The sequence below is a fragment of the Eretmochelys imbricata genome, chromosome 1 (genome assembly GCF_965152235.1).
Source record: "Eretmochelys imbricata isolate rEreImb1 chromosome 1, rEreImb1.hap1, whole genome shotgun sequence".
NCBI classification, from domain to species: domain Eukaryota; kingdom Metazoa; phylum Chordata; order Testudines; family Cheloniidae; genus Eretmochelys; species Eretmochelys imbricata.
The window spans coordinates 82,017,374-82,041,559 of NC_135572.1; the positions used below are offsets into that span (position 1 = coordinate 82,017,374).

A 24,186-nucleotide genomic window follows, 5' to 3' on the forward strand; every position below is an offset into this window, starting at 1 on the left:
AGTGTGCTTCTTCCCAGTACCGGTTGGTCCTGTTATGGACCAGGAAGCTCCCAATGACTTGGTATGGGACAGGGACTTCTGCCTCTTTGTAGAGGGCTTGGACAGGAAATCTTCCCTCTTGGCCTGTGGGAGCAGTTGCCTCCCCTTGTCCCTTCCACTCTGACTCTCTCAGGGGTGCTGGTTTTGGAACTGCCAGGGAACAAAGAGGAGTCACTGCTACCTTCTTCAGGCCAACGGACAGGAGGGTCTTCCCCATCAGAGACTGATCCCACCTTCATAGCCTCCTCCATGATGAACTTACAGAGTCAAAACTCCCCAGAATGCTTAGTTCTACTTGGGAATGACCTGCAGATACTGCACCTGGAAGGGATGTGGGTTTTCCCCAAGCAGTACAGACAGAGGTTGTGAAAGTCTGTGACTGAGAAGGGTTTGTGGCACTTTACGCAACTTTTTAAACATACTCTGGTCCTGTAACCACTGGAAGGCTGAGGCTGAAGGGTGGGGGTGGTACAGCAATGGCTCGCTCCCCACCCTGGAGAGGAGTTCCAAAAACAGACAGATATTACTAGGGAAAAATCTTTGGTCCCAGGTATATGGAGTGCATGCACAACCTGAAGTGCACCACACATAGGGACAATCACTCAAATTAGTAGTAGTTTAGTTTTTTAATTACTGGGTAAGGTTCCCCCACAAAAAGAGGAAGTTTGGGATTTTTTCCAGGTTGCTTTTTCCAGTTGCATAACCACACCTTCTCCCCTTCCTGGATGGGCACATAATTCCCCTATTTCCTGGCATTTAAGTCTGGCATGCTCGCTTCCGACTCATCTGTTTCTCCATCTTCTGGAATGCTGTCCCCACATCACTCATATACGACTCTGTCATGTCACCCACCTATGTAGATGCAGGGGACCTTGCGAGTTGATTCTTGCTGCCTGAACATCAAGTCACAGGGACACATGGGTTTGCTGAGTCCAAAAATAATCTTATCAGGAGAGTAATAGATAGCTGAGTGCTGGCCAGCATTATATGTAAAGATGACTTTGTATTCCAGTCTTGCTGGACTTCACTGACAGATGCTAAGCATGGAACCAGTGGTGTGGTTTACTCTCTCCACTTCTACATCACTCGCAGAGTGGGGGACATTGGGCCTCACATTGGTTATCTGGAGTTGTCAGCAAACCTTGTGCAATAACCATGGTTCAAATTTCTTCCCCAATCACTACAGATACAGCTTGGTGGTCTGATCTGCAATACTACATGTTTCATCAATGCAGCTGTAACTGTTTCAACCCTTTATGCTCCAGTAGTTGTGCCGCCACATACTTTGAGAGGGTGTCAGACCAGCAAATACTGATTTACAGCTGGTATTTCTGGTAGTGAGCCTTTCAAGTCAATATATGTGAACTCAAAACATGGGAGGAGCATCTGGTAGAAGTGGAAAGGATTCTAAAACTTTTTAAGGAGTCAGGATTTAAATGGGGTTTGTGGAAACAAAGAGTCATCTAAGTACATGAGGAGGTCTTCAGTTCTCAAAACTTGGGTTAGGTCATTTACTACCCTCTGAAACATCCTGGTGCATTAATAAGTAATTGAGACAATCCATAGTGTGTCACAAAGGCATTTTTTTCTTGATTCTCAGGTGCCACTTTAATCTGATGGAATCCAAATACCAAATCAAAACTACTAAAATATTTTGCTCCTGACATTTTATCCAGGGAGTCTGCTATGTGGGAGTAGCTATCTTGAAATGTTGTGAATTAAGTTTCTTGTAGTCAACATATCTTCAGGCCTCCTTTGGGCTTTTTCACAGTTATAGTTGGAGATACCCAAGATGATGTAGATTGTGCAATCAGGTTATCATGCAGCATACGATGTAGCTTCTCTTCCACTGCTAATATACCAGGGGAATCAGATATTGGAGCTGCGTCGCAGGAACGCTCCCTCACTTAAGAACAATCCGAGGCAGTACCTGATCACTTCTCTCAAGATCTTCATTATTCTTGGAGAACACACTAGCATACCATAAGAGCTGCTGTTCTAATCACGTCTTTTTGTCACCTTCTCTGGCAGCATCTCTCAAGTCAACACATAGCTCTTTTACATCTTTTAGTCTCTACCCCATGAGAGGTTTTTAGATATCAGCCATTGTATACTGTCTCCAAGGTCTGATTTTTCACTAGCTGCACTTCCTAGTCAGTGACATTAACTGCTCTTACCCAGAACTCACCCTTTGGTCCAGCTCAATACAGAGATCTGCTAAACAGCAATCCTGCCTGGATATTTGTAGCTTCACACCCTCCTTCAGGTTCACTACAGCAGTCCTTTATCTTTATGGGCATTACTGCATGATGACCTGGCTTCACCACAACTTTATTCCAAGCCATCACAGGGAGCAGTTCTTCTCTGTCACTCTGTAGGCCTGGCAGAGGCAACTTTAAGCCTCCAAGAGTTGCCCCCCCCCCAACTCCGCACTTCCTCTTACTCCCAGATCAGATACAGAAATGTAATATACAATACTACAACCTAACAGTAAGAGAGATACAGCACCATTTATTGGTAGAGGCTATTTGCACTGATCATTACACTACCTGAAATCTGTTACTTTAAAAGAGTATACATAACAGTAGTGTTTTTCATCACCAGATCACACCATTAAAGAGAAGAAATATAATTCAAATACAAGTCAAGGCCATATACATTAGCTTAATTTAATTATTATTATCATTATCAAGCTTTGCAAAAAAACCCTGGAACACACTTAACTACAAAGTTGAAAAACTGTTGCCAATTACTCGCCTGCCAGAAAATTACTCATCCCAGTCAAGTGGGTGAGGAGAGTTTTGCAAGACTACTTCATTATAGCAAAAAGAATAGTTGCCTCTATAGGAGAGGTGGTATAACTGAACGACATAAATTATGCCAGCATAACCTGTGGTTACACAGGCCCTAAGAATAATGGAGTTTCTTAGAGAAAATTTCCCTCAGTTTTCTGGTAAGCAATCTAAGCATAGTTTTCAGTTACTGTACTTGTCAAAAATAGCATTTTCTATTATAGAGAATGTTTTAAACAGTTTAAGTGCAAATCAATGTACTAAAACAAAACTACAATGGATCAGCAGAATATCATTCAGCAGTCATGAAAAGCGAATTAAATTTAAGGGTGATCAACAAAAACAAATACTGCATAGATATGTTCTTGAAAAAAGTGAACTAAAATTTCCCATTTCATAGTTAAGATTTTGTTTCTCACTAAAAGTTACACAACATACAAGATTAATCTTTGTTTTCACTTTTACACATTCAGAAAATATTTTTAAACTACTTGTACAGTCGTACCCACAATTTCCGTAATATACTTTATGAGTAGCATGTTAAAATCTCACATACTTGCTCTGCATTTTCTTTATTTGCTTTGTTCTCCTCATCCTCGTCTTCCTCAGGTTCCATAGGGGCAGGAGTCAGTGAAGCCACAAAATGCCATAAAATATCATGAAGAGAAGTTGTTTGAATGACATTACAGAGAAGCCAGTTAAAAGCCTAAAACAAATGTAGATAGTTATAATTTAGGTAAGGAAAGTTATAATTTAGGTAAGGGAAGTTGGAGATATGGATATAGAGTTCAATAAAAAGATTCATTTTAAACATGTCACAGGAGAGGCACTAGTATTTTGAAAAGTTATCAAAAACACTGTTGCACAAGCCCTTTTATTAAGCTATAAACTATTTCTTACAATGATGTAAATATATCATAGGGAATACACCACACTGACGGCTCGTACACACAGACAGTGTGCAGCAAGCTGAGGGGCGACTCTACAGTGCTCTAGCCTGTCACACACTAATTGATCATGTGGAGATCATGTGGACTCTGTTACAGAACAGCAGTTCAAAACAAAGCTTGAAAAAAAAAAAAAAAGTCGCTTAGATACATTTAAAGATTAAAGAAACACTGCTGACCATCCAAACTAGCACATTTACAGTTAACATTTCTATTTTTATATTTCTGATTTTGCAGATATTATGGCTACTTAGACTTGTTTTAAAACTTGCTGGAAGTCTCAATTTAGGATTAGTAAAAGAGCATTCTCTTTTTCGTATTAGTATTTAATTTAATATAAAAATTTGTTTCAAAACTTCTCTGGAAGAAGGATAGGTAACTGATGTGTCATTTTTATTACAGTTAGATCCATTAATGCGTTCATACCTCCATACCAAAGACTCGGCAAGCAGATTTCCGTAAGGCTTGTTTCATTGCTATTTCAAGTCCTTCCAGATCATGGTGCTGGATTACAAATGCCAGAACTGGCCACTGGAAATTTCTCTCTCCTTTAGAAAGAGAGCTGTGGGCGGAGATTAACCGAGAAAGTTCAGGAGATGGATGTCTCAGGAGAGAGGATCCCACTTCTATTTAAAAGTATAAAAAAATATATATATTAGATTCTTTGTGTAATTGTTTTTACTGCAGCTATAAAAATCGAAGTACTAGTTTGCTATTATTTATAAAATAGTATTTTTTCCTTGTAGAACAATATAATACAATCCCTGAAGTGAAAAAATTGTGCTTTACTTCAGGGTAAGCAGACACTAAAAATCACAAGAATACTTCCTGAGTTTTAAAACCAAGCAGAAAACTCCCAGGAATTTATTTCAGACCTGAATAAATTCCTGAACCACTCTTAACGCTCTGCATATTTCTCAAACTTACATGCGGTTAATGTTTGACAAGCTATTAGTATTTGGAACTTGGTGAATAATGGATTTTTTGGTTCACCATCAATTCCAAAGTATCAAAAAATGTTCAATTTCAGATTGAAACGAAAACAACATTTTGAAAGCTTTTCAGTGAATTGAAAAAGTTTTGAACTGGGTTAAACCAAAACATTTCATTTTGACCGACCCGGAATTTTTCATTTCAAAAGCAAAGGAGGACTAGATTCACAAAGTAACCAGAGACTGAGAAGGAGGAGGTTTCTTTCACCCTTTGTCTGATGCGGAAAAGGGACTTTTCACTGAAAAAAGTCTGCCAGCTCTATTAATTACATACATTTATCACAAATGGTAATTTTTTTCCCTACAGTCTTTCACTGAGGAACTGTAATCCTATTGTCCTTAAACTCCATTTACTTTTTTTAAACTAAAAATAGATATTTTAGAAAAGTGGAAATACTTTTTCTGCTTTAAGATGTCTATTTTTACCTGCGTCGCCACTGTTGACTCTTCGTCTGGGAATGGCCTTAACCCGTGCAGGTAAAATCGAGTGCTGTTTGTCGTATTCTGATGCAACAACTGAGTATGATCTTTGAAAGACTGTGCGCTTTGCCAGGTCTGTATCTGTTATTGGACTGGTCTCCAAACTTCAAAGAAATCAGTGAGGTCATAAAAACTTTTTTTTTAAGTTTCAGTGATGACATAACTCAGACAAAATGCAGAACTACAGTATTATCATTAAAAAACTACGCTTTAAAGACTGGAAATGAAGCAGACTAGAAAGCAGCATACATTTGGTTAATGGCAATACTACTGATGTACGAAAATTTACCTTATGCAACGTAACAGTAATAACTAGATGAACTCATATACTTGTTCATATAGTATGGCCAAAGAGAAATTCTTGCAAATTCTTTCAACATATACGTGTATCTTGTATTTCTTAAAATATATAATTGTGATGTAACAAGTTAAACCCTGACTATCCAAGTATTTCATGGCAGGAGGGGCAAGGAGAGGCATCCAAAGTATTCAGATGGCTGAGTTTCAGATACACAAATGTATGATGTAGACACAGATTTATAAACTCCATGGGCCTCCTACATGAAATTTAAAAGTTTGTTTAGTGTGGGAAATAACGTTTCCCAGCCAGTTCTGATCTGCTGTTGCCAAGCCCCTGGAATGTTTCACTCCCTACTTTGTGTGAACTTCGTATGGTCTGCAGAAGAGCTCCCGCTTCCCAATCTTCCCACAGGGCATGGGAGAGCCCCACTGCCCCAAGTCTCAATAGGGGCAAGGTGGCTACACGAAGATAATCCTGTTAGAGCAGAGATTTGAGATCTATTGACCAGATACCTCGTTATCTTTACAGAAAGTGGTCATGTTCAAATATTGGCATTCAATAAATTTGTTTTTATATGTCAAGTTCGATGACATAGAAATAAATAAATAAAATTTTTGTGGCTGATTATGTCCTCCTAATATATGAAATATCCCAGATTTTGTTTCCATTTGTTTGCTTTAGTGCCAAAGTTCAGACTTGCAGCAATTCTGTGTTAAAATAAAATAATATGACTTAGTTTAAAGCTTTGAACAGAATTGGAGCTGGTGTTCGAAAAGGTATGAGAGAATGTTCTCTTTCTGTAAAGAAGTACGATTTCTGGTAGCCTATAAGCGAAAAACGTATACAAGTTATGGCTATAATTCAAGTGTTGAGCTGACTTGGTACTTTGGCTACCTATTGCAGCAACAAGTCCCATTACCCTTGTGTTCACTTCAGTGCTGTGCTGTGCTAGTATGTTAGCTAACAGTTATCAAGAACTACACTGGCATACCTTGGTGGCATGGATTTCATGTTACTTTCTGGTTCCTCAAAGACATTAGGACATGCATCAGGAGTGACTGATATGTATGGTGCAGGTACTGAAGTTGAACGCAGATATCTCATCTCATCTTGGAAGAGGTTGTCATCTTGATAGACAACAAAGTTTTCATGATGATGCCTGCATTAAAGTAGATATTTAAACTAATGATGATGATGATTTGTATTATCACAGTGCTTAAGAAACCTATTGGACCAGAACCCCATTGTGCTGGGCATTGTACAAACCCAGAAAAAAAAGAGTTCAAAACCAACCGACCCTTTCCAGGCCAATTAGCTAGCAATTATTGTCACTTACCATGTCTGTACATCTACTGCATTTGAGCCTAACCTGGTTGTGGCCTTTAGGAACTGAAGCAATGTAAATGTTAATACGGTGCTGAAGGATGTGGATTTGTTTATCATTTGCTAATGTTTTGCAAACAGCAGGGCTTCTCAAGATGATGTTACTTATTGCAGAACCAAATTTCCTCATTTCATCCTGAACCATTTTAGAGCTCATGAACATTATATACTAAATTGAAATATACTGGGAAATACAAAGAGGCACATGCTTATATGCTCTGAATTGAGTGAAGGTTTGAGGGGACTATGTATATTAGGCTCAAGTCATAACGTGAGTCTTATTATGGAGTTCTGCTACCAAGTTCTTAAATCACTGAAATTTAAGTTTTAAGAATTATTAATCAAGCATCCAGAAGTGTGTTAGGGTACCTCCCAAATTCAGTAGCTCTGATCCCTGGAGCAAATGCAATCTAAACAGACATGAAAATACCATGAAAGATGGAGAGAAAGTCAGGGGACAAGATGATAAAGAAGCATGAGACTGCTTCCGGAGAGCAGCACATTTTTATATATACATTTTAGTTTAGTACATAAAATACACATTTTATTTTTATTCAAACATTATGAATAAATATATTTATGAACTCATGAGTAGCTTTCATTACCTTGCTAAAGTCTGCAGATAGAGGCATGGCATTTTAATGGGAAAGTCCTCAGAAATTCCTTCTTTAACACTGGGAAGCTGCGACTGGAATGGTTTTGCAGGATGATAGCACAAAATACTGGGCTCAGCAGCACTGCTCAGGGACAGCAAAAACAGAGCATTGGCTTTAATCACTTGATGAGCTTCCATGGTTGGCAAGGCACGGGGAGTCTTAACTTGCATTGGTTTTCTCCTGTATTGTTTAACCTAGAATACAAAAATGTTACATGTTCACATCATTATTTTATTACAAGTAAGGATTAGATTTAGAGATGGGTATTTTTAGTAAAAGTCATGGACAGGTCACAGGCAATAAACAAAAATTCATGGCTTTTACTATAAATACCCATGATGACAATCTCTGCTCCTAGGGCCCCGCTGATCTGGGGGGCCCCTACTCAAGTGTGTGTGGGGGGCTGACTGCCCTCAGCAGCACGCTGCTCCAAGGCCCCCAGAGACCGCTCTCCCCAGGGACTGCTGTTACGTGTTGATTATTCAGTAGTTGGTGGCTCGTTGTCTTGCTGCATCCTCTGTTCATTTGGGTCAGTTTCAATCAGTTCATTAACGACCTGATCATTCCACCCAGACTCCCATGTGACACACACGCACACACTTTCTGTCTCCAGCACTGTTTTGGGAGCAGTGTTAACCATTTTGCACCCACGCAGCCCTGGTCTACACTACGAGTTTAGGTCGAATTTAGCAGCGTTAGATCGGTTTAACCCTGCACCCGTCCACACGACGAAGCCATTTTTGTTGACTTAAAGGGCTCTTAAAATCTATTTCTGTACACCTCCCCAACGAGGGGATTAATGCTGAAATCGGTAACGCCGGGTCAAATTTGGGGTAGTGTGGACACATTTTGATGGTATTGACCTCCGGAGCTATCCCAGCGTGCTCCCTTGTGACTGCACTGGACAGCACTCTCAACTCAGATGCACTAGCCAGGTAGACACGAAAAGCTCCAGGGACTTTTGAATTTCATTTCCTGTTTGGGCAGCGTGGCACAGGTGACCATGCAGAGCTCATCAGCAGAGGTGACCGTGGAGTCCCAGAATTGCAAAAGAGCTCCAGCATGTACCGAACAGGAGATACTGGATCTGATCGCTGTATGGGGAGATGAATCTGTACTATCAGAACTCCGTTCCAAAAGACGAAATGCCAAAATATTTGAAAAAATCTACAAGGGCATGAAGGACAGAGGCTATAACAGGGACCCGCAGCAGTGCCATGTGAAAATTAAGGAGCTCAGGCAAGCCAACCAAAAAACCAAAGAGGCAAACGGCCGCTCCGGGTCAGAGCCCCACACATACCGCTTCTATGATGAGCTGCATGCAATTCTAGGGGGTGCCCCTACCACTATCCCACCCCTGTATGTGACTCCTGCAAGGGGGGAGTCTCATACAACAGAGATGAGGATTTAAGGGACGAAGAAGATGACGATGAAGAAGAAACCGTTCTGCCCGACATCCAGGAACTGTTTATCACCCTGGACCCAATACCCTCCCAACTCGGGTTCCCGGAACTTGAAGGCGGAGAAGGCACCTCTGGTAAGTGTACCTTTGTAAATATAATACATGGTTTAAAAGCAAGTGTGTTTAATGATTAATTTGCCCCGAAGACTTGGGATGCATTCGCGGCCAGTACAGCTACTGGAAAAGTCTGTTAACATGTCTGAGGATGGAGCGGAAATCCTCCAGGGACATCTCAGTGAAGGTCTCCTGGATGTACTCCCAAAGCCTTTGCAAAAGGTTTCTGGGGAGGGCAGCCTTATTCCGTTCTCCATGGTAGGACACTTTACCACGCCAGGCCAGTAGCATGTAGTCTGGAATCATTGCATAAAAAAGCATGGCAGCGTATGGTCCCAGTGTTTGCTGGCATTCAAGCAACATCCATTCTTTCTCTCTCTGTGTTAGCCTCAGGAGAGTGATATCATTCATGGTCACCTGGTTGAAATAGGGGAATTTTATTAAGGGGACATTCAGAGGTGACCACTCCTGCTGGACTGTTTGCCTGTGGCTGAAAAGAAATCATCCCTGCTGTCAGCCACACGGTGGGGGGAAGGGTGAAGCGATCATCCCAGAGAATTGGGTGTGTGTGGAGGTTTAGTTGGGTTCGTGCTGCACGTTCCCCCGAAAATCGCAGCCCCTTCTTTTAACTGGCCAACCCATTTTAAATGGCCAACCCAACGGGTGCTTGGTATGGGAAATGAGGGAGCTGCTGTTTGAAACCATTCCCACATGTTATGAAGGTTAAAGAAGCCAAAAGACTGTGGCTTACCATGGCTGCCTGCAAGCCGAATTCTGTTGCCTGGTCCTGCGTGTGTTATCTCTCACACCAAACTGGCAGGTCCTCAATATAAGAGGCAAAATGTGACCTTGTACCGAAAGCACATGTACTATGTAATGTTAACAGCTTGGTTCACCCCGAAAGAGTCTACCCATTGTTCTCTAAAATGTGTATTTTTAAATACTGTTCTCCCATTTTTTCCTTCTGCAGCTGCAAATGTTTCAAAGCTCCCCTTATCATCTCTGTCTCAGAGGCTAGTGCAGATAAGAAGAAAAAAATTGGACTCGTGATGAAATGTTCTCTGAGCTCATGCAGTCCTCCCACACTGAAAGAACTCAGCAAAATGCGTGGAGGCAAACAATGTCACAGTCCAGGAAAGCACAAAATGAACGCGAGCACAGGAGGGACGCGCGAGAGCAGGCAGCGGCGGGAGCAAGAGGAGAGGTGGTGGCAGCGTGATGAGAGGAAGCAGGATGCAATGCTGAGGCTACTGGAGGAACAAACGGATATGCTCCGGCATATGGCTGAGCTGCAAAAAAGGCAGCAGGAGCACAGACCGCTGCTGCAGCTTCCCCAAGTTCCATTGCCTCCTCACGCAAACACCCAAGAATGCCGGGGGGTGTCCTCCAGGCACCCAACCGCTCCACCCCAGAGGACTGCCCAAGCAACAGAAGACTGGCATTCAATAAGTTTTGAAGTGCAGTGTGGCCCTATCCTTCCCTCCTCCACCATCCCTCCTGGTGCTTCCCTCCTCCCACACCCCTCCTGGGCTACCTTGGCAGTTATCCCCCTATTCGTGTGACGAATTAATAAAGAATGCATTTGAATTTGAAACAACAATGACTTTATTGCCTCTGCAAGTGGTGATTGAAGGGGGAGTACGGTTGGCTTACAGGGAAGTAGAGTGAACCAAGGGGGCGGGTTTTCATCAAGGAGAAACAAACAGAACTTCACACCGTAGCCTGGCCAGTCATGAAACTGGTTTTCAAAGCTTCTCTGATGCGCAGCGCGCACTGCTGTGCTCTTCTAATGACCATGCTGTCTGGCTGTGCATAATCAGCAGCCAGGCGATTTGCCTCAACCTCCCACCCCGCCATAAACGTCTCCCCCTTACTCTCACAGATATTGTGGAGCACACAGCAAGCAGTAAACGCTTTTGAACATCCAAATGCACATTCTACCACCATTCTGCACTTGCTCAGCCTATAGTTGAACAGCTCCTGATGACTGTACAGGGTGCCTGTGTATGGCTTCATGAGGTAAGGGGTAGGCTGTGTCCCCAAGGATAACTATAGGCATTTCAACATCCCCAATGGTTATTTTCTGGTCTGGAAAGTAAGTCCCTTGCTGCAGCTGTTCAGACAGACCAGAGTTCCAGAAGATGCGAGCGTCATGAACCTTTCCCGGCCATCCCATGTTGATGTTGGTGAAATGTCCCTTGTGATCCACCAGTGCTTGCAGCACCATTGAAAAGTACCCCTTTCGGTTTATGTACTGGCTGCCAAGGTGGTCCGGTCCCAAGATAGGGATCTGGGTTCCGTCTATAGCCCCACCACAGTTAGGGAATCCCACTGCAGCAAAGCCATCCACTATGACCTGCACATTTCCCAGAGTCACTACCCTTGATAGCAGCAGCTCAGTGACTGCGTTGGCTACTTGGATCACAGCAGCTCCCACAGTAGATTTGCTCACTCCAACTTGATCCCCGACTGACCGGTAGCTGTCTGATGTTGCAAGGTTCCAGAGGGCTATCGCCACTCGCTTGTGAACTGTGAGAGCTGCTCTCATTTTGGTATTCTTGTGCTTCAGGGCAGGGGAAAGCAAGTCACAAAGTTCCATGAAAGTGCCCTGACGCATGAAAAAGTTTCACAGCCACTGGGAATCACCCCAGACCTGCAACACTACATGGTCCCACCAGTCTGTGCTTGTTTCCTGGGCCCAGAATCGGCATTCACGTCATGAGCCTGCCCCATTGCCACCAGGATGTCCAAATTACGGGGGCCCGTACTTTGAGAGAAGTCTGTGTCCATGTCCTCATCCCTCTTGTCACCGCGCTGCTGTTGCCTCCTTGCCTGCCTGTGCAGGTTCTGGTTCTGAACATACTGCAGGATAATGTGTGAGGTGTTTACAATGCTCATAACTGCTGCGGTGATCTGAGCGGGCTCCATGCTTGCCGTGGTATGGCGTCTGCAGGAGAGCAGAGTTGCAGTGGAAGTGGTGGCTGATGACGGATGCCACGAGAATAGATATTTATAGAGAACGACGAGAGGACCTGTGAGGTCGATTCATGAGAGCAGAGCTGCAGCGGAAGCAGTGGTTGGATGATCAGTTTTGCAGACCTATTGCACCGTCTGCTGCCAGCAGCACCAGGACACAACAGTGGCGGTGTCGGTGAGCTGAGCTGATGGGGCTGCACGCTTGCCGTGGTATGGCGAAACAAGAGCAGGACAGCAGAGTTGCAGAGGAAGTGGTGGATGACGACGGTCATATAGAGGACCTGCAAAGTGGATTCATGGCACCAGGAGAGCAGAAGAGCAGAGTTCAGCGGAAGTGGTGGTTCGATGATTATGGTTAGCAGTCCTACTGCACCATCTGCTGAAAGCAGTAGGGCGTCCGCACGGAAAAATGGTGCAAAACGATTGTCTGCTTTTGCTATCATGGAAGGAGGGGCGACTGACGACATGTACCCAAAACCATCCGCGACAATGTTTTTGCCCCATCAGGTATTGGGAGCTGAACCCAGAATTCCAATGGGTGGTAGAGACTGCGGGAACTGTAGCATAGCTACCCACAGTGCAACACTCCGAAAGCCAATACTAGCCACGGTACTGTGGACGCACTCTGCCGACTTAATGTACTTAGTGGGGACACACACAATCAACTGTATAAAATCGCTTCCTAAAAAATCGATTTCTATAAATTCGACCTAATTCCATAGCATAGACATACCCTTAGTAGCCATGCAACACAGAGGGAAACTGACACATGCTTAGGATTCATAAAAATGTTACAGAAAATTCCCACTTTGACACACATGTTCACATAACAATTTTTCCATAGGGCTCCTGCCTTGTTCAGTGCATAGCATAGACCATGCTTTGGGAATGAATAAGGGTTGTGTAGCAAAGGACACCGTTGTTTCTGTAAGACCCCTTTCCTCATTCATTCAAGAAATTGGAAGGCTTGTAATGAATGAAGCAGAGGATACAAGAAGAGAAAAGATGGTTTCATGGCTAAGGCAGTTAAATACCCTGGAGAACTGAATTCTATCCCTGTTTCTGTCACAGAGTTTCTTTGTGATGCTAGGCAAGTCACTTAAACCAAACTTTTCACAGGTGGCCACTTAACATGCTCATTTTCTGGGTTCCCAATGTGAGGCCCTCCGGTCTGATTTGCAGAGTGCACTCTCAGCTGCAACTAGTCAATGTGAACTATGTTTTGAAGATATTAAGGCTATATAATTCTAAGTAGTCTGAAAAATTAGACTTTATGCATACCAAACTGGGCATCCCAAATTAGTGGTCACTTTTGATTATGAAATCTCTGTCCCCCAAACCACTCGCATCAGTAAACTTAATTCTGGCATTTCTTACGTGTGAGTGCTTGACTTTGAAACCTTAACATTCTTTGAATGTAATTTTTTGTTAGCAATTTTATTCACATCGCACTTAAATGACAAAACACAGAGGAGGGTTACAAACGAAACAAAAACGATATATCAGACAAGGCTAGGGAAAAAGTTTCCTTTCCTATTAATATTCTTTCTTCAAGATTTTCTATATCAGGTTGTATACTTCGATTATAGACCTTACAAACCACCCGATGAAGAACAAGAATTTAAATAATGCAATATCTTCCCGTATAAGGGTCTAGCTATCTCAGCTTGCAGTTGAATATTTCAGAAGCAGTACCAAGTAGGAACCTAACCAATTAATCAATAACCATTAAAAAAATGTTAAACATAGTTTCAGTTTGTCAGTGACTCTGTATCAAAGTTCTTAACAATGAGTTAGGCACTCATATCTTACAAGGAGGTGGATGGGACTGGTTTAAAAAGGCTTTAATGAAGGAAAATTAACAGATAAAGATAATTTCCCCCCCTCTTTGATCTTCTATACCAGATAATATGCTTGGGATCTTCCAAAGCATCTGACAAGCCAGTCTTCTTCGGTCTTGTACACTCAATAGCAAAGTCATGACTACCAACTGTACTGGATGTCACATGAATTAAGGATCTTGCACGCACAGGTTCAGAATAAACAGGAGCCTGAATGGGGGTGGACATGGACATGTTCACCAGTTCCAGGGTCTTCTCAGTCAGTTTGGAGTTATAAGAAAAAAAGCTCCTCTTGATTTGGAAGACCTTCTACAGGACTATGCTGATCATGGGCTGGGGTGGGAGGGGAATATCCATTTGGCTGATGTCTACTGACATTCAAGAAAATTTGTTCTGCCTGCTCCTGCTTTCTAGAACCTGAAGTATTTTTTTCCTGGGTATAATGAGATTTCATTCTCCTGATTCCTAGAATCATAGGATATTAGGGTTGGAAGAGACCTCAGGAGGTCATCAAGTCCAATCCCCTGCTCAAAGCAGGACCAACACCAACTAAATCATCCCAGCCAAGGCTTTGTCAAGCCAGGCCTTAAAAACCTCTAAGGATGGAGATTCCACCACCCTCCAAGTGAAATAGTGTTCCCTAATATCCAAGCTAGATCTCCCCCACTCCAACTTAAGACCATTACTTCTTGTTCTGTCATCTGCCACCACTAAGAATAGCCTAGCTCCATCCTCTTTGGAACCCCCCTTCAGGGAGTTGAAGGCTGCTATCAAATCCCCTCTAACTCTTCTTTTCTGCAGACTAAATAACCCCAGTTCCCTCAGCCTCTCCTCTTAAGTCATGTGCCCCAGCCCCCTAATCATTTTTGCTGCCCTCCGCTGGAGTCTCTCCAATTTGTCCACATCCCTTCTGTAGTGGGGGTACCAAAACTGGCCACAATACTCTAGGTGTGGCCTCACCAGTGCTGAATAGAGGGGAATAATCACTCCCTTCGATCTGCTGGCAATGCTCCTACTAATACAGCCCAACATGCTGTTGGCCTTCTTGGCAATGAGGGCACACTGCTGACTCATATCCAGTTTCTCATCCACTGTAATCCCCAGCTCCTTTTCTGCAGAACTGCTGCTTAGCCAGTCTGTCCCCAGCCTGTAGCGGTGCATGGGATTCTTCTGTCCTAAGTGCAGGACTCTGCACTTGTCCTTGTTGAACCTCATCAGATTTCTTTTGGCCCAATCCTCTAATTTATCTAGGTCCCTCTGTATCCTATCCCTACCCTCCAGCGTATCTACCTCTCCCCCCAGTTTAGAGTCACCTGCAAACTTGCTGAGGGTGCAATCCACACCATCCTCCAGATCACTGACACAGATGTTGAACAAAACCAGCCCCAGGACCGACCCCTGGGGCACTCCGCTTGATACCGGCTGCCAAACAGACATCAAGCCGTTGATCACTACCTGTTGAGCCCGACAATATAGCCAGTTTTCTACCCACCTTATAGTCCATTTATCCAATCCATACTTTTTTATCTTGCGGGCAAGAATACTGTGGGAGACCGTATCAAAACCTTTGCTAAAGTCAAGATATATCGCATCCACTGCTTTCCCCATATCCACAGAGCCAGTTATCTCATCATAGAAGGCAACTGGGTTGGTCAGGCATGACTTGCCCTTGGTGAATCCATGTTGACTGTTCCTGATCAGCTTCCTCTCCAAGTGCTTCAAAATGGATTCCTTGAGGACCTGCTCCATGATTTTGCCAGGGACTGAAGTGAGGCTGACTGGCCTATAGTTCCCTGGGTTCTCTTTCTTCCCTTTTTAAAATATGGGCACTATATTTGCCTTTTTCCAATTGTCCAGGACCTCCCCCAATTGCCACAATTTTTCAAAGATAATGGCCAATGGCTCTACAATCACATCAACCGACTCCCTCAGCACCTTTGGATGCATTAGATCTAGACCCATGGACTTCTGTACGTCCAGCTTTTCTAAATAGCCTTTAACCTGTTCTTTCACCACTGAGGGCTGGTCACCTCCTCCCCGTACTGTGATGCCCAGTGCAGCAGTCTGGGAGATGACCATGTCTGTGAAGATCAAGGCAAAAAAAAAGCATTGAGTATGTCAGCTTTTTCCACATCATCTGTCACTATGTTGCCTCCCCCATTCAGTAAGGTCCCACATTTTCTGTGACCCTCTTCTTGTTGCGAACATACCTGTAGAAACCCTTCTTGTTACCCTTCACATCCCTTGCCAGCTGCAACTCCAGTTGTGCCTTGGCCTTCCTGATTACACCCCTGCATGCTCTAGCAATATTTTTATACACCTCCCTAGTCATCTGTCCAAATTTCCACTTCTTGTAAGCTTCCTTTTTGAGTTTAAGCTCACCGAAGATTTCACTGTTAAGCCAAGCTGATCGCCTGCCATATTTGCTATTCTTTCTGCACTCTGGGATGGTTTGTTCCTGCGCCCTTAACAAGGTTTCTTTAAAATACAGCCAGCTCTCCTGGACTCCTTGCCCCCCATATTAGCTTCCCAGGGGATCCTGCCCATCAGTTCCCGAAGGGAGTCTAAGTCTGCTTTTCTGAAGTCCAGGGTCTGTACTTTGCTACTCTCCTTTCTTCCTTTTGTGAGGATCCTGAACTCAACCATCTCACGGTCACTGCTGCCTAGGTTGCCACCCACTTCTACTTCTCCTGCCAATTCTTCCCTGTTTGTAAGCAGCAGATCAAGAGGAGCACGACCCCAGTCAGTTGCTCCAGCATTTGTACCAGGAAGTTGTCTCCAACACTCTCCAAAAACTTCCTGATTGTCTGTGCATTGCTGTATTGCTCTTCCAGCAGATGTCAGGATGATTAAAGTCTCCCATTAGAACCAGGGCCTGTGATCTGGAAACTTCAGTTAGCTGTCCGAAGAAATCTCGTCTACTTCATCCTTCTGATCCGGTGATCTATAGCACATGCCCACCACAACATTACCCTGTTGCTCTTGCCTCTAAACTTAACTGCATTCTACTCATTCAGTCAGGTGTGCTGGTTCTCATCCTCAGACTGTGATTGCCAACTGACTGGTAGGGTTCTTTTTGGCTTAAGCCATCAACAGGTCTGTTTCTCTGAACATATCTTGACTTTTTGTGTGTCCCTGGTGACAGATGTATATTACAGATCGTGGCAATGTCCAACTGAATTTTTATGGATGAATATATTAGCTTTCTCTGGAAGTGTAACATAGTGAGATCCTCACAATCTTGGACTCTAGCTTGTTTATGGAAGACTTCTTTTGAACCAGTGATGAACACTGCAGCAATGTTAAAAAAAAAAATTCCACCCCAGAGGATGGTTTATTGAAATCTTCCTCAATTAGCTATTAACTCCATAAGTCTTGAAGATATTTGCAGGCTCTTTGAGGTTCTCTCTTCACTCCACTTCCGATAACAGGAAGACACGTTAAGGAGAGTGCAATGTAGAAGCATATTCAGGGCACTAAATTGAAGCTCACTGCCATTGACCCTAGCACCTGCTGGCAGTTCTATACTGTGCTCTTTGATGGATGAATTAAAAGTTCTGATGTGGATCTGCAGCTTACTCAGAGTCCTACACAAGAAATGCCCATTTAGTATTGTGAATTCTTCAGATACATGAGGTTTTGTGTGGGACTGAAGGAGCTCTTCTTGTTTATCACTAACCCCTGCCTTCCCAAATAAGCCTTACTGTCTTTCACTGATGCATTGGCTGAAGCTTCTGAACCAGCTCAGAGCAGCCAGTTGCTCAGATATAGGCTATAGGGTACAGCTTGGTCCAGGACAGCAAATCACAGTTATTTCTAGTGAGACTGCAACATTGGCATATGGCAGGGACATATCCTCGAGATTCAATGAGCATAAGAATTTGCCTTAGAATCACCTAAAACAATTATTCAAGGAGGAGACTATCTACTTAAATTGACATTTAACCAACTGTACAATGACAGCATGTTATTTGCCAGATAATGACTTATTCAAAGACATTTGCATACATTGCTTGCAAGATATTAGTTTCTATATTCAAATATGTTAGCATAAAACTAAACTAATTTACAAATTTGAATCTGAAAATAAGTAAATACACTATAAAATAATTTGGATTAATAACAACTAATCAGTTATGACTTCTCCTCCTTCCCCCACAAGGAATAAATTGGATCTTAAGTACAAAACCAGAAGTGTTCATTTTTTTTTAATCACAGTACATTAAAATACTTTTAATACAAGCAAACATTTCATGACATTGAAATATCCTGAAATTCTAAAATTATCAAGATATACCTGAACTATTAATACTAATACTGGAGAAACAAATAAATATACCTTCTCTCTTGCTGCTGCTTGCTTTTCACGGAGGTATTTTTCTCTGCATCGATCACAAACCAGATACCAAGTGCTTCCTCCTATACCACCATCACCACAATTACCAGCCCATCCTCCACAGAAGTGTCCAATGCTATTATAACCTTGACCACCTGCATACCGGCCACAACCTTGAAATAATGAAGACAAGATCCATAAATAATAACTTTACTTTTAGGAATAACAATTAATGCTTCTTTTCCTATCTGTAAAATAGGAAGGAGAAGACTCATTTTCTTTCGGTTAGCTTGGTTTTATTCTCTCTGAATTCCTTGAAAGCTATATTCTGAAAGAAAATGGGTGGTGTCCAATGCTTGGAAAGTTTTTGCTTTTTAAAGTCTGTTGATGAGAACAGCTTTTGAAAAGCTTGAGAATTACATTCTTTATTACTTATTTATATTACGGTAGTGCCCAAAAGTCAAGGGACTGTGCAGACACACTGGAAGACAGTCCCCGATCCCAAAGGCTCATAAATCTGAAAATAAGAAATGTCATGCAACCTTCATGATAGGTGGTGCTACCACCCTGCTGATAACTTCGTCCCTCTTCAAATTTGCAAATACATTTTTAAGCTTTGTTTCTTTTTGTGTTCAAAGGGTATCAGTCATATTCAGGGAAGTGCATGGAATGTATGCTAACTGCTGCACAGCTAAAAGAGGGAGCACAAATTTCAACTGGATTCTATATTTTTGCTTCCCGCAGCTCCCATTGGCCGGGAACAGTGAATTGCGGTCAGTGGGAGCTGCGGAGGGCCGTGCCTGCAGACAATCAACGTAAACAAAATATCTTGTGGCCTGCCAGTGGATTACCCTAATGGGCCGCGTGCCAACGGTTGCAGACTTCTGCTTTAAAATAAACATCTAAGGAATTCTAAACAACAAAAATCCAACCCTAGATGTAATAAAACTTTAAGGTTGAAAAATTAAGCTCTTAAAAGTTAGGAAATTTCAGAAAATAAAGGGACATTTTCAACTTTAAAAAAATTACTTTTCTGTGTGAAAATTATGTACATACTATAGCTACTGGAGAACCCAAGATTACTGTAACTGAAGTAAGTTAGCAAAAAACCAGTATTTTCAGTTTGTTGACTTTGTGTAGTGCATGTGTCTTTGCGTATGGCCAGTTTCTCCCTTCGTGAGAAGGCACTTATAAAAATGAAGGAAAAATTTGTATTTTCAAGAAGAGGATTTCTTTTAAAGTTCAGAATGTATTATTTAAAGGGTGTTCTATCAGAAACTAAATTTTTTTTTAAAATGCCCATGCTGCTTTTTGTAGAGTCCTAGTTTGAAATAGCATGCACATGTAAAGATGTGTAGGTGATTCCCTTGGTGATCATAGTGAATGAAACAGGACGTCTAGGGAGCCCTCTCTCCTTCAGACACATCTTAGGATAGAAGCATGTTTACTATGAAGTCAAGTAAGCCAGGCATGCATGTGTGACATAGCCTTCCTTCACTTACAAGGCGCAGTTTTCAAACCCCTGTAACCTGTTCCAATGAAAAGTTTCATCGGAGCACTCCAGGATACTTCACACAGACAACTATTTCTCTGTCAAATTTCAACTTTCTACCCACCCTCTCCCCACAACCGCATTTTAGAACAAGTGCTGCTTGACAAAAACAACAAAAATAGTGGCAAAAGTAAACATTCCCCCCCACTTTTCCTCCCATTTGCAAGAGGCTGAACAGTTTTTGCTCAAAGTTGCCAAGAATCTTCACTCTTGTCCAGAGAACAGGTCTGAAAAATTTTAGTCTAAAGTTTCAGAAAGTTATCAGTGACTGAAAACATGGGGTTATAATGGCAATGTTTTGCAACCTAGAGCTCCTACTAAAGTTAGGCTTTTATTTTTTATCTCCTCTCATTTTCCCTACATAGTCACAAACTAAGATTTTAGATTAAAAATTGTGTTTCCAAATAGGTACTGTAAATTCAGCTTTTTAACTGCTTTTAGATCCTGATTCAGCAAGGCACTTAAATATACCTGTAACTTTAAACATGAGTGGTTAAAACTACATGCATGCTTAATCCCTTGCTGAATCAAGGTCTTCAATTTCTTTATTCTTTTAATTAAAACAATTCCCACTATGGCTAAGGAGGCCTGATTTACTTTCATAACAATAATGACTGTCAAAATACAAATTATGTAAAAATAAACTTTGATTGAGGACTGGGTTATGGGGGGGAAAAAAAAGTCTTACCTGGATGAGCTTGTCTCATGTGGTAAGTCACTGGATATGGATGGGATTCTCCACATAGTTCACAGATGGTATCTTTCTCAGGTCCTCCCACTGCAAGCTGGGCCATCTCACCAAAAAGATTTCCCCTTGGTCTAGCCTCAGCTTTTTCTTTTTTCTTTTTTTCCTTTTTGGTTTTCTTGTTATCTTTGTCGCTTTCTTTCTTCTTTAATACTGCACAGGAACCAGGGCTTGGGAAAATCATATTCTGGGATGCTGCTTTGATAGTTGCTAAAGAAATATCTTCCCAGAAAGCTACCAAATGCTGCAGTGTTAAGGGAAGAGGAGATTTAGATTTCATAGTATAATGACTAGTTGTTTCAAAAGAGGTAATTTCAGTTTTTCCATCCTCACATTTCTCATGCAGAGGTGGTTCTTTAAGCATAGACAGGACCTTGTTTTTGTTGATGCTGCCCATTTTAGATATGTCTGGACCATGAGGTGCAATGTTAAACATATTAAGAGCAGATGATATTTCCAATGAGTGTCTATTTTTCAACTTGGTTTCTTTTTCCTCTGTAGGTTGTTGATTAAGACTGTTTCTTATTGGTGCATGCTCTTTGGTAAGCTCTGGATTAAACTTCAAAAAAGATGAACAAGCCATAGCATCATGGACTATTCCTTCATGCCACAGGAACGAAGCAAAGACAGCTCTGGCACATTCTGCAACAGATGGCGACATTGCTTGCTTGGCTGGCTCTACAGATTTGGATCCATCTCCTTTGAAAAGTAAGCCAGATTTTTCCTTTTTGGGTCTTGTGTGCCTACTAGCACACTTACGGCTTACTTTTGGAGAAGCTCTCATATCTTGCTCATCTTTCAGTGGTGCTTTTCCTATGCTAAAATGAATTTTATTAGAACTATCATCCACAATTTTGAATTCTGTGCTATCTTCACATGTGCTATCTGTAATGCTATTTGTCTTTAAAGTACTTGAAGTGCAAACTTCAACAACTTCACTGTGAAGGTTTTCTTGTACAACGTGAGGGGAAGGAGCTCTATTTTCAGTTTCAGTCACAGGTTTTGCATCTTTTGATAGAATTTTTGGTTTGGGTGAAGTGGACCGTCCCCTTAATGGCTCTGTTAGCGGTACTTTCTTTTTGCGAAGTGTGTCTGGATCTAGTGTGTAAGAGTCTGATTTGGATCGTTCCCGAGGAGGATCAAGCTTTGTTTTTACAGGGACTGAGGCTTTTTGAGGTAGAGTCTTATCGTGCGGAGATGATGATCGTGGTGAACTAGCACCAGAAGTGCTGGATCTTCCTGCTGTGAGTGGCTTTGGCTTTGGTGAGGAAGACCGTGTTCCTGGTCCTGGAGATTCAGCTCTTAGACCAGAAGTTGTCCTCCCATCAGATTTTAGTGTCTGCAAAGTGTTATGGTTTGGAGATAATGATCTGCTATGAGAATCTGACCTCAACTTTGCAGCATCTGATTTCAACATAAGAGACTCACTGGCAGATAAGCCTTCTGTATTCCTTGTTTTTTTCTGGTCAGCAACAGTTCTGATCACACGTCCATCAGGTTTGGGTGACTTGCTCTCAGCCCTGTGTTTTGATATATCCGATTTTCCTGCTGGAGAAACTGGTCTAGCAGTGGCTGTGAAATTCACTCTGTCACCTGTATGGTACATTTTATAGTGAAATTATTACTACATTTTATAACTGATACCCATTACAATACAAATTAAAAGACACAGAATTGAACACAAAAATAGAATTCAACCAGGTGCTTCTGTTAACATCCAAAAGTGTCAACAGAGCTGATAAAAAGGATTTTTTTGCAATTATAATGCAACCACTGATTACTTGAAACTCCTTTACAAAGGGTGCACAAATATATACATGAGCATGCTTTTAAAACATGCACAAGAAAGAATTTAATAGAAAATGCACTTCTTGTGAAATTACCTAGAAAGCAAAAGCACTACTATACCGTATGGAGAATTTGAGTTCACAACCTCCACTAACAACCAATAAGGGAAAGTAGTTTGTTTACTTGGAAGCTAGAATACAAAGCATTATTAGCTAAGTTTACCATAGCTAAGCTTACCAAAGTCACAACAAAATTATTATTTATTAGTTTTACATATGTTAGACTGACTACAACTATGGAACTTGCAGGATGGTCTCTTGGCTACTTATTTATTTTTCTTCTATGCTTAAAGGACAAAAAGGACATATAGAAAGTAATTGAAACTACACAAGTAAATTAGGATAAGAAGCATGTTCCAGACATGTTGCAAAAAAGTCAGGCTCAAGTTGGAGGTTGCCATATTATTAAGGTCAGTTGAGAATAAATACATGTGACAACTCGTCTACTAATTCATCTTTTTTGTTTTGATGCAGACAGTGTAATTGGTTATATTTACTCCAATTCATTGCCAATCCATTATCTGATTGGCAATCTGATTATCTATGTAATTGCTTTTTATAAATGTATGTAAAAATACATGTCTACAAGGCTGAATAGTGTAGATCACAAGAAGAAAGTAATTTGCCCATATATTGTTTTCTATGAATGGATGTAGTGAGTCTATTTTACAGGATGGCATTTATAAACAATGCTGGCAAGCTACTGAGTAATCATGAATAAATAAATCTAGAATACCTCCTCTTTCCTTGGCCTTATACAGCAATTCCCTTGCTCATGTGATTAATCCCACTGATTTCAATGATCGCAACACTTGTGATATACAGGGTAACACAATTAGTTCCACAAATGTGTCAGCATTTTGAACTCAACCAGCACAAAAATGGAATAGTTAATTAATACTGTATTAAATGTTAGTCTATAAATAAACTAATGAAAAAATAAGTAACATGAAAATGAATCTCTCCCTGTCCTCCAAAATTTCACTAGTTTGTTGTCTAAATATTCATACATGTATGACAGTAGTCTGATTTATAGTATCTTAACTGGTTGTAAACTAACACTCCATCTTCAACATACAAGTTATGAAACAATTACAATTAAATAAGCAACAGTGAGTTGTTCTATTATATAAACACTCATACATATCAAACTTTAACATTCATTTTGAAAAAGTGTTTTATCAAGTGAATGGAATGAAAATGAACGGAAGGAGAAAAACCATTTTCTAATGTAAAATTTGAATAACCTGTCTGTGTTTGCATGCATACCCACCCTTCAGTTTGTGAGACAGAGATGAAATAGCAGAGGCAGGCCCAGCTACATCACTACTTTTGTAAATGCGCTCACGAGAAGCAAGGCAGCGGGATGGAGTTTCTATAGTGGAAAACAGTGGCACAGAAGCAGCATAGATTCAATGGAAAAGATTAGCAAAGATAAAAACAAGCAAAACAAGCATTTCAAATGATGTGTCTCTACTCTGCTAAATATATTGTATTTCACTGCTAAAATACATTCTCCTAAACATGTCTTATATGAGAATGGTATTTAATTTGGAACATTTTTTCAAAAGGTTTACATAATTTTTTTAAAGAGTAAAAATGAAAGTTTTAGGATTTAAACATGCATTTTGAAAAACTGATAACCAAGTATTTGTGGGACAGACAGCAGAGTTTATAGTTTATTATAAAAACAAAGGATGATACAATAATAATAACTATCTTAACTGTGTTTCAATTTGAGATTTTTATAATTATAAATTTACATACATGATTTAGAATTGTA

The 24,186-nt window shown here is 41.4% G+C and overlaps 1 protein-coding gene across 13 annotated transcripts in view; it reads right to left on the reverse strand.

Annotated features, from left to right (window-relative positions):
• Positions 1-24,186, reverse strand: part of MYCBP2 (MYC binding protein 2) — a 426,434-nt gene that overhangs the window by 51,776 nt on the left and 350,472 nt on the right. For all 13 annotated transcript variants that reach the window (XM_077812568.1, XM_077812542.1, XM_077812622.1 and 10 more), the window contains 7 exons: positions 20,500-22,149; positions 18,263-18,432; positions 7,540-7,784; positions 6,543-6,710; positions 5,197-5,354; positions 4,205-4,404; positions 3,388-3,537 (listed from right to left, as the gene is read on the reverse strand). In XM_077812568.1, the coding sequence (XP_077668694.1) occupies positions 3,388-3,537; positions 4,205-4,404; positions 5,197-5,354; positions 6,543-6,710; positions 7,540-7,784; positions 18,263-18,432; positions 20,500-22,149 (2,741 nt within the window). The remainder of the gene's footprint in view (positions 1-3,387; positions 3,538-4,204; positions 4,405-5,196; positions 5,355-6,542; positions 6,711-7,539; positions 7,785-18,262; positions 18,433-20,499; positions 22,150-24,186) is intronic.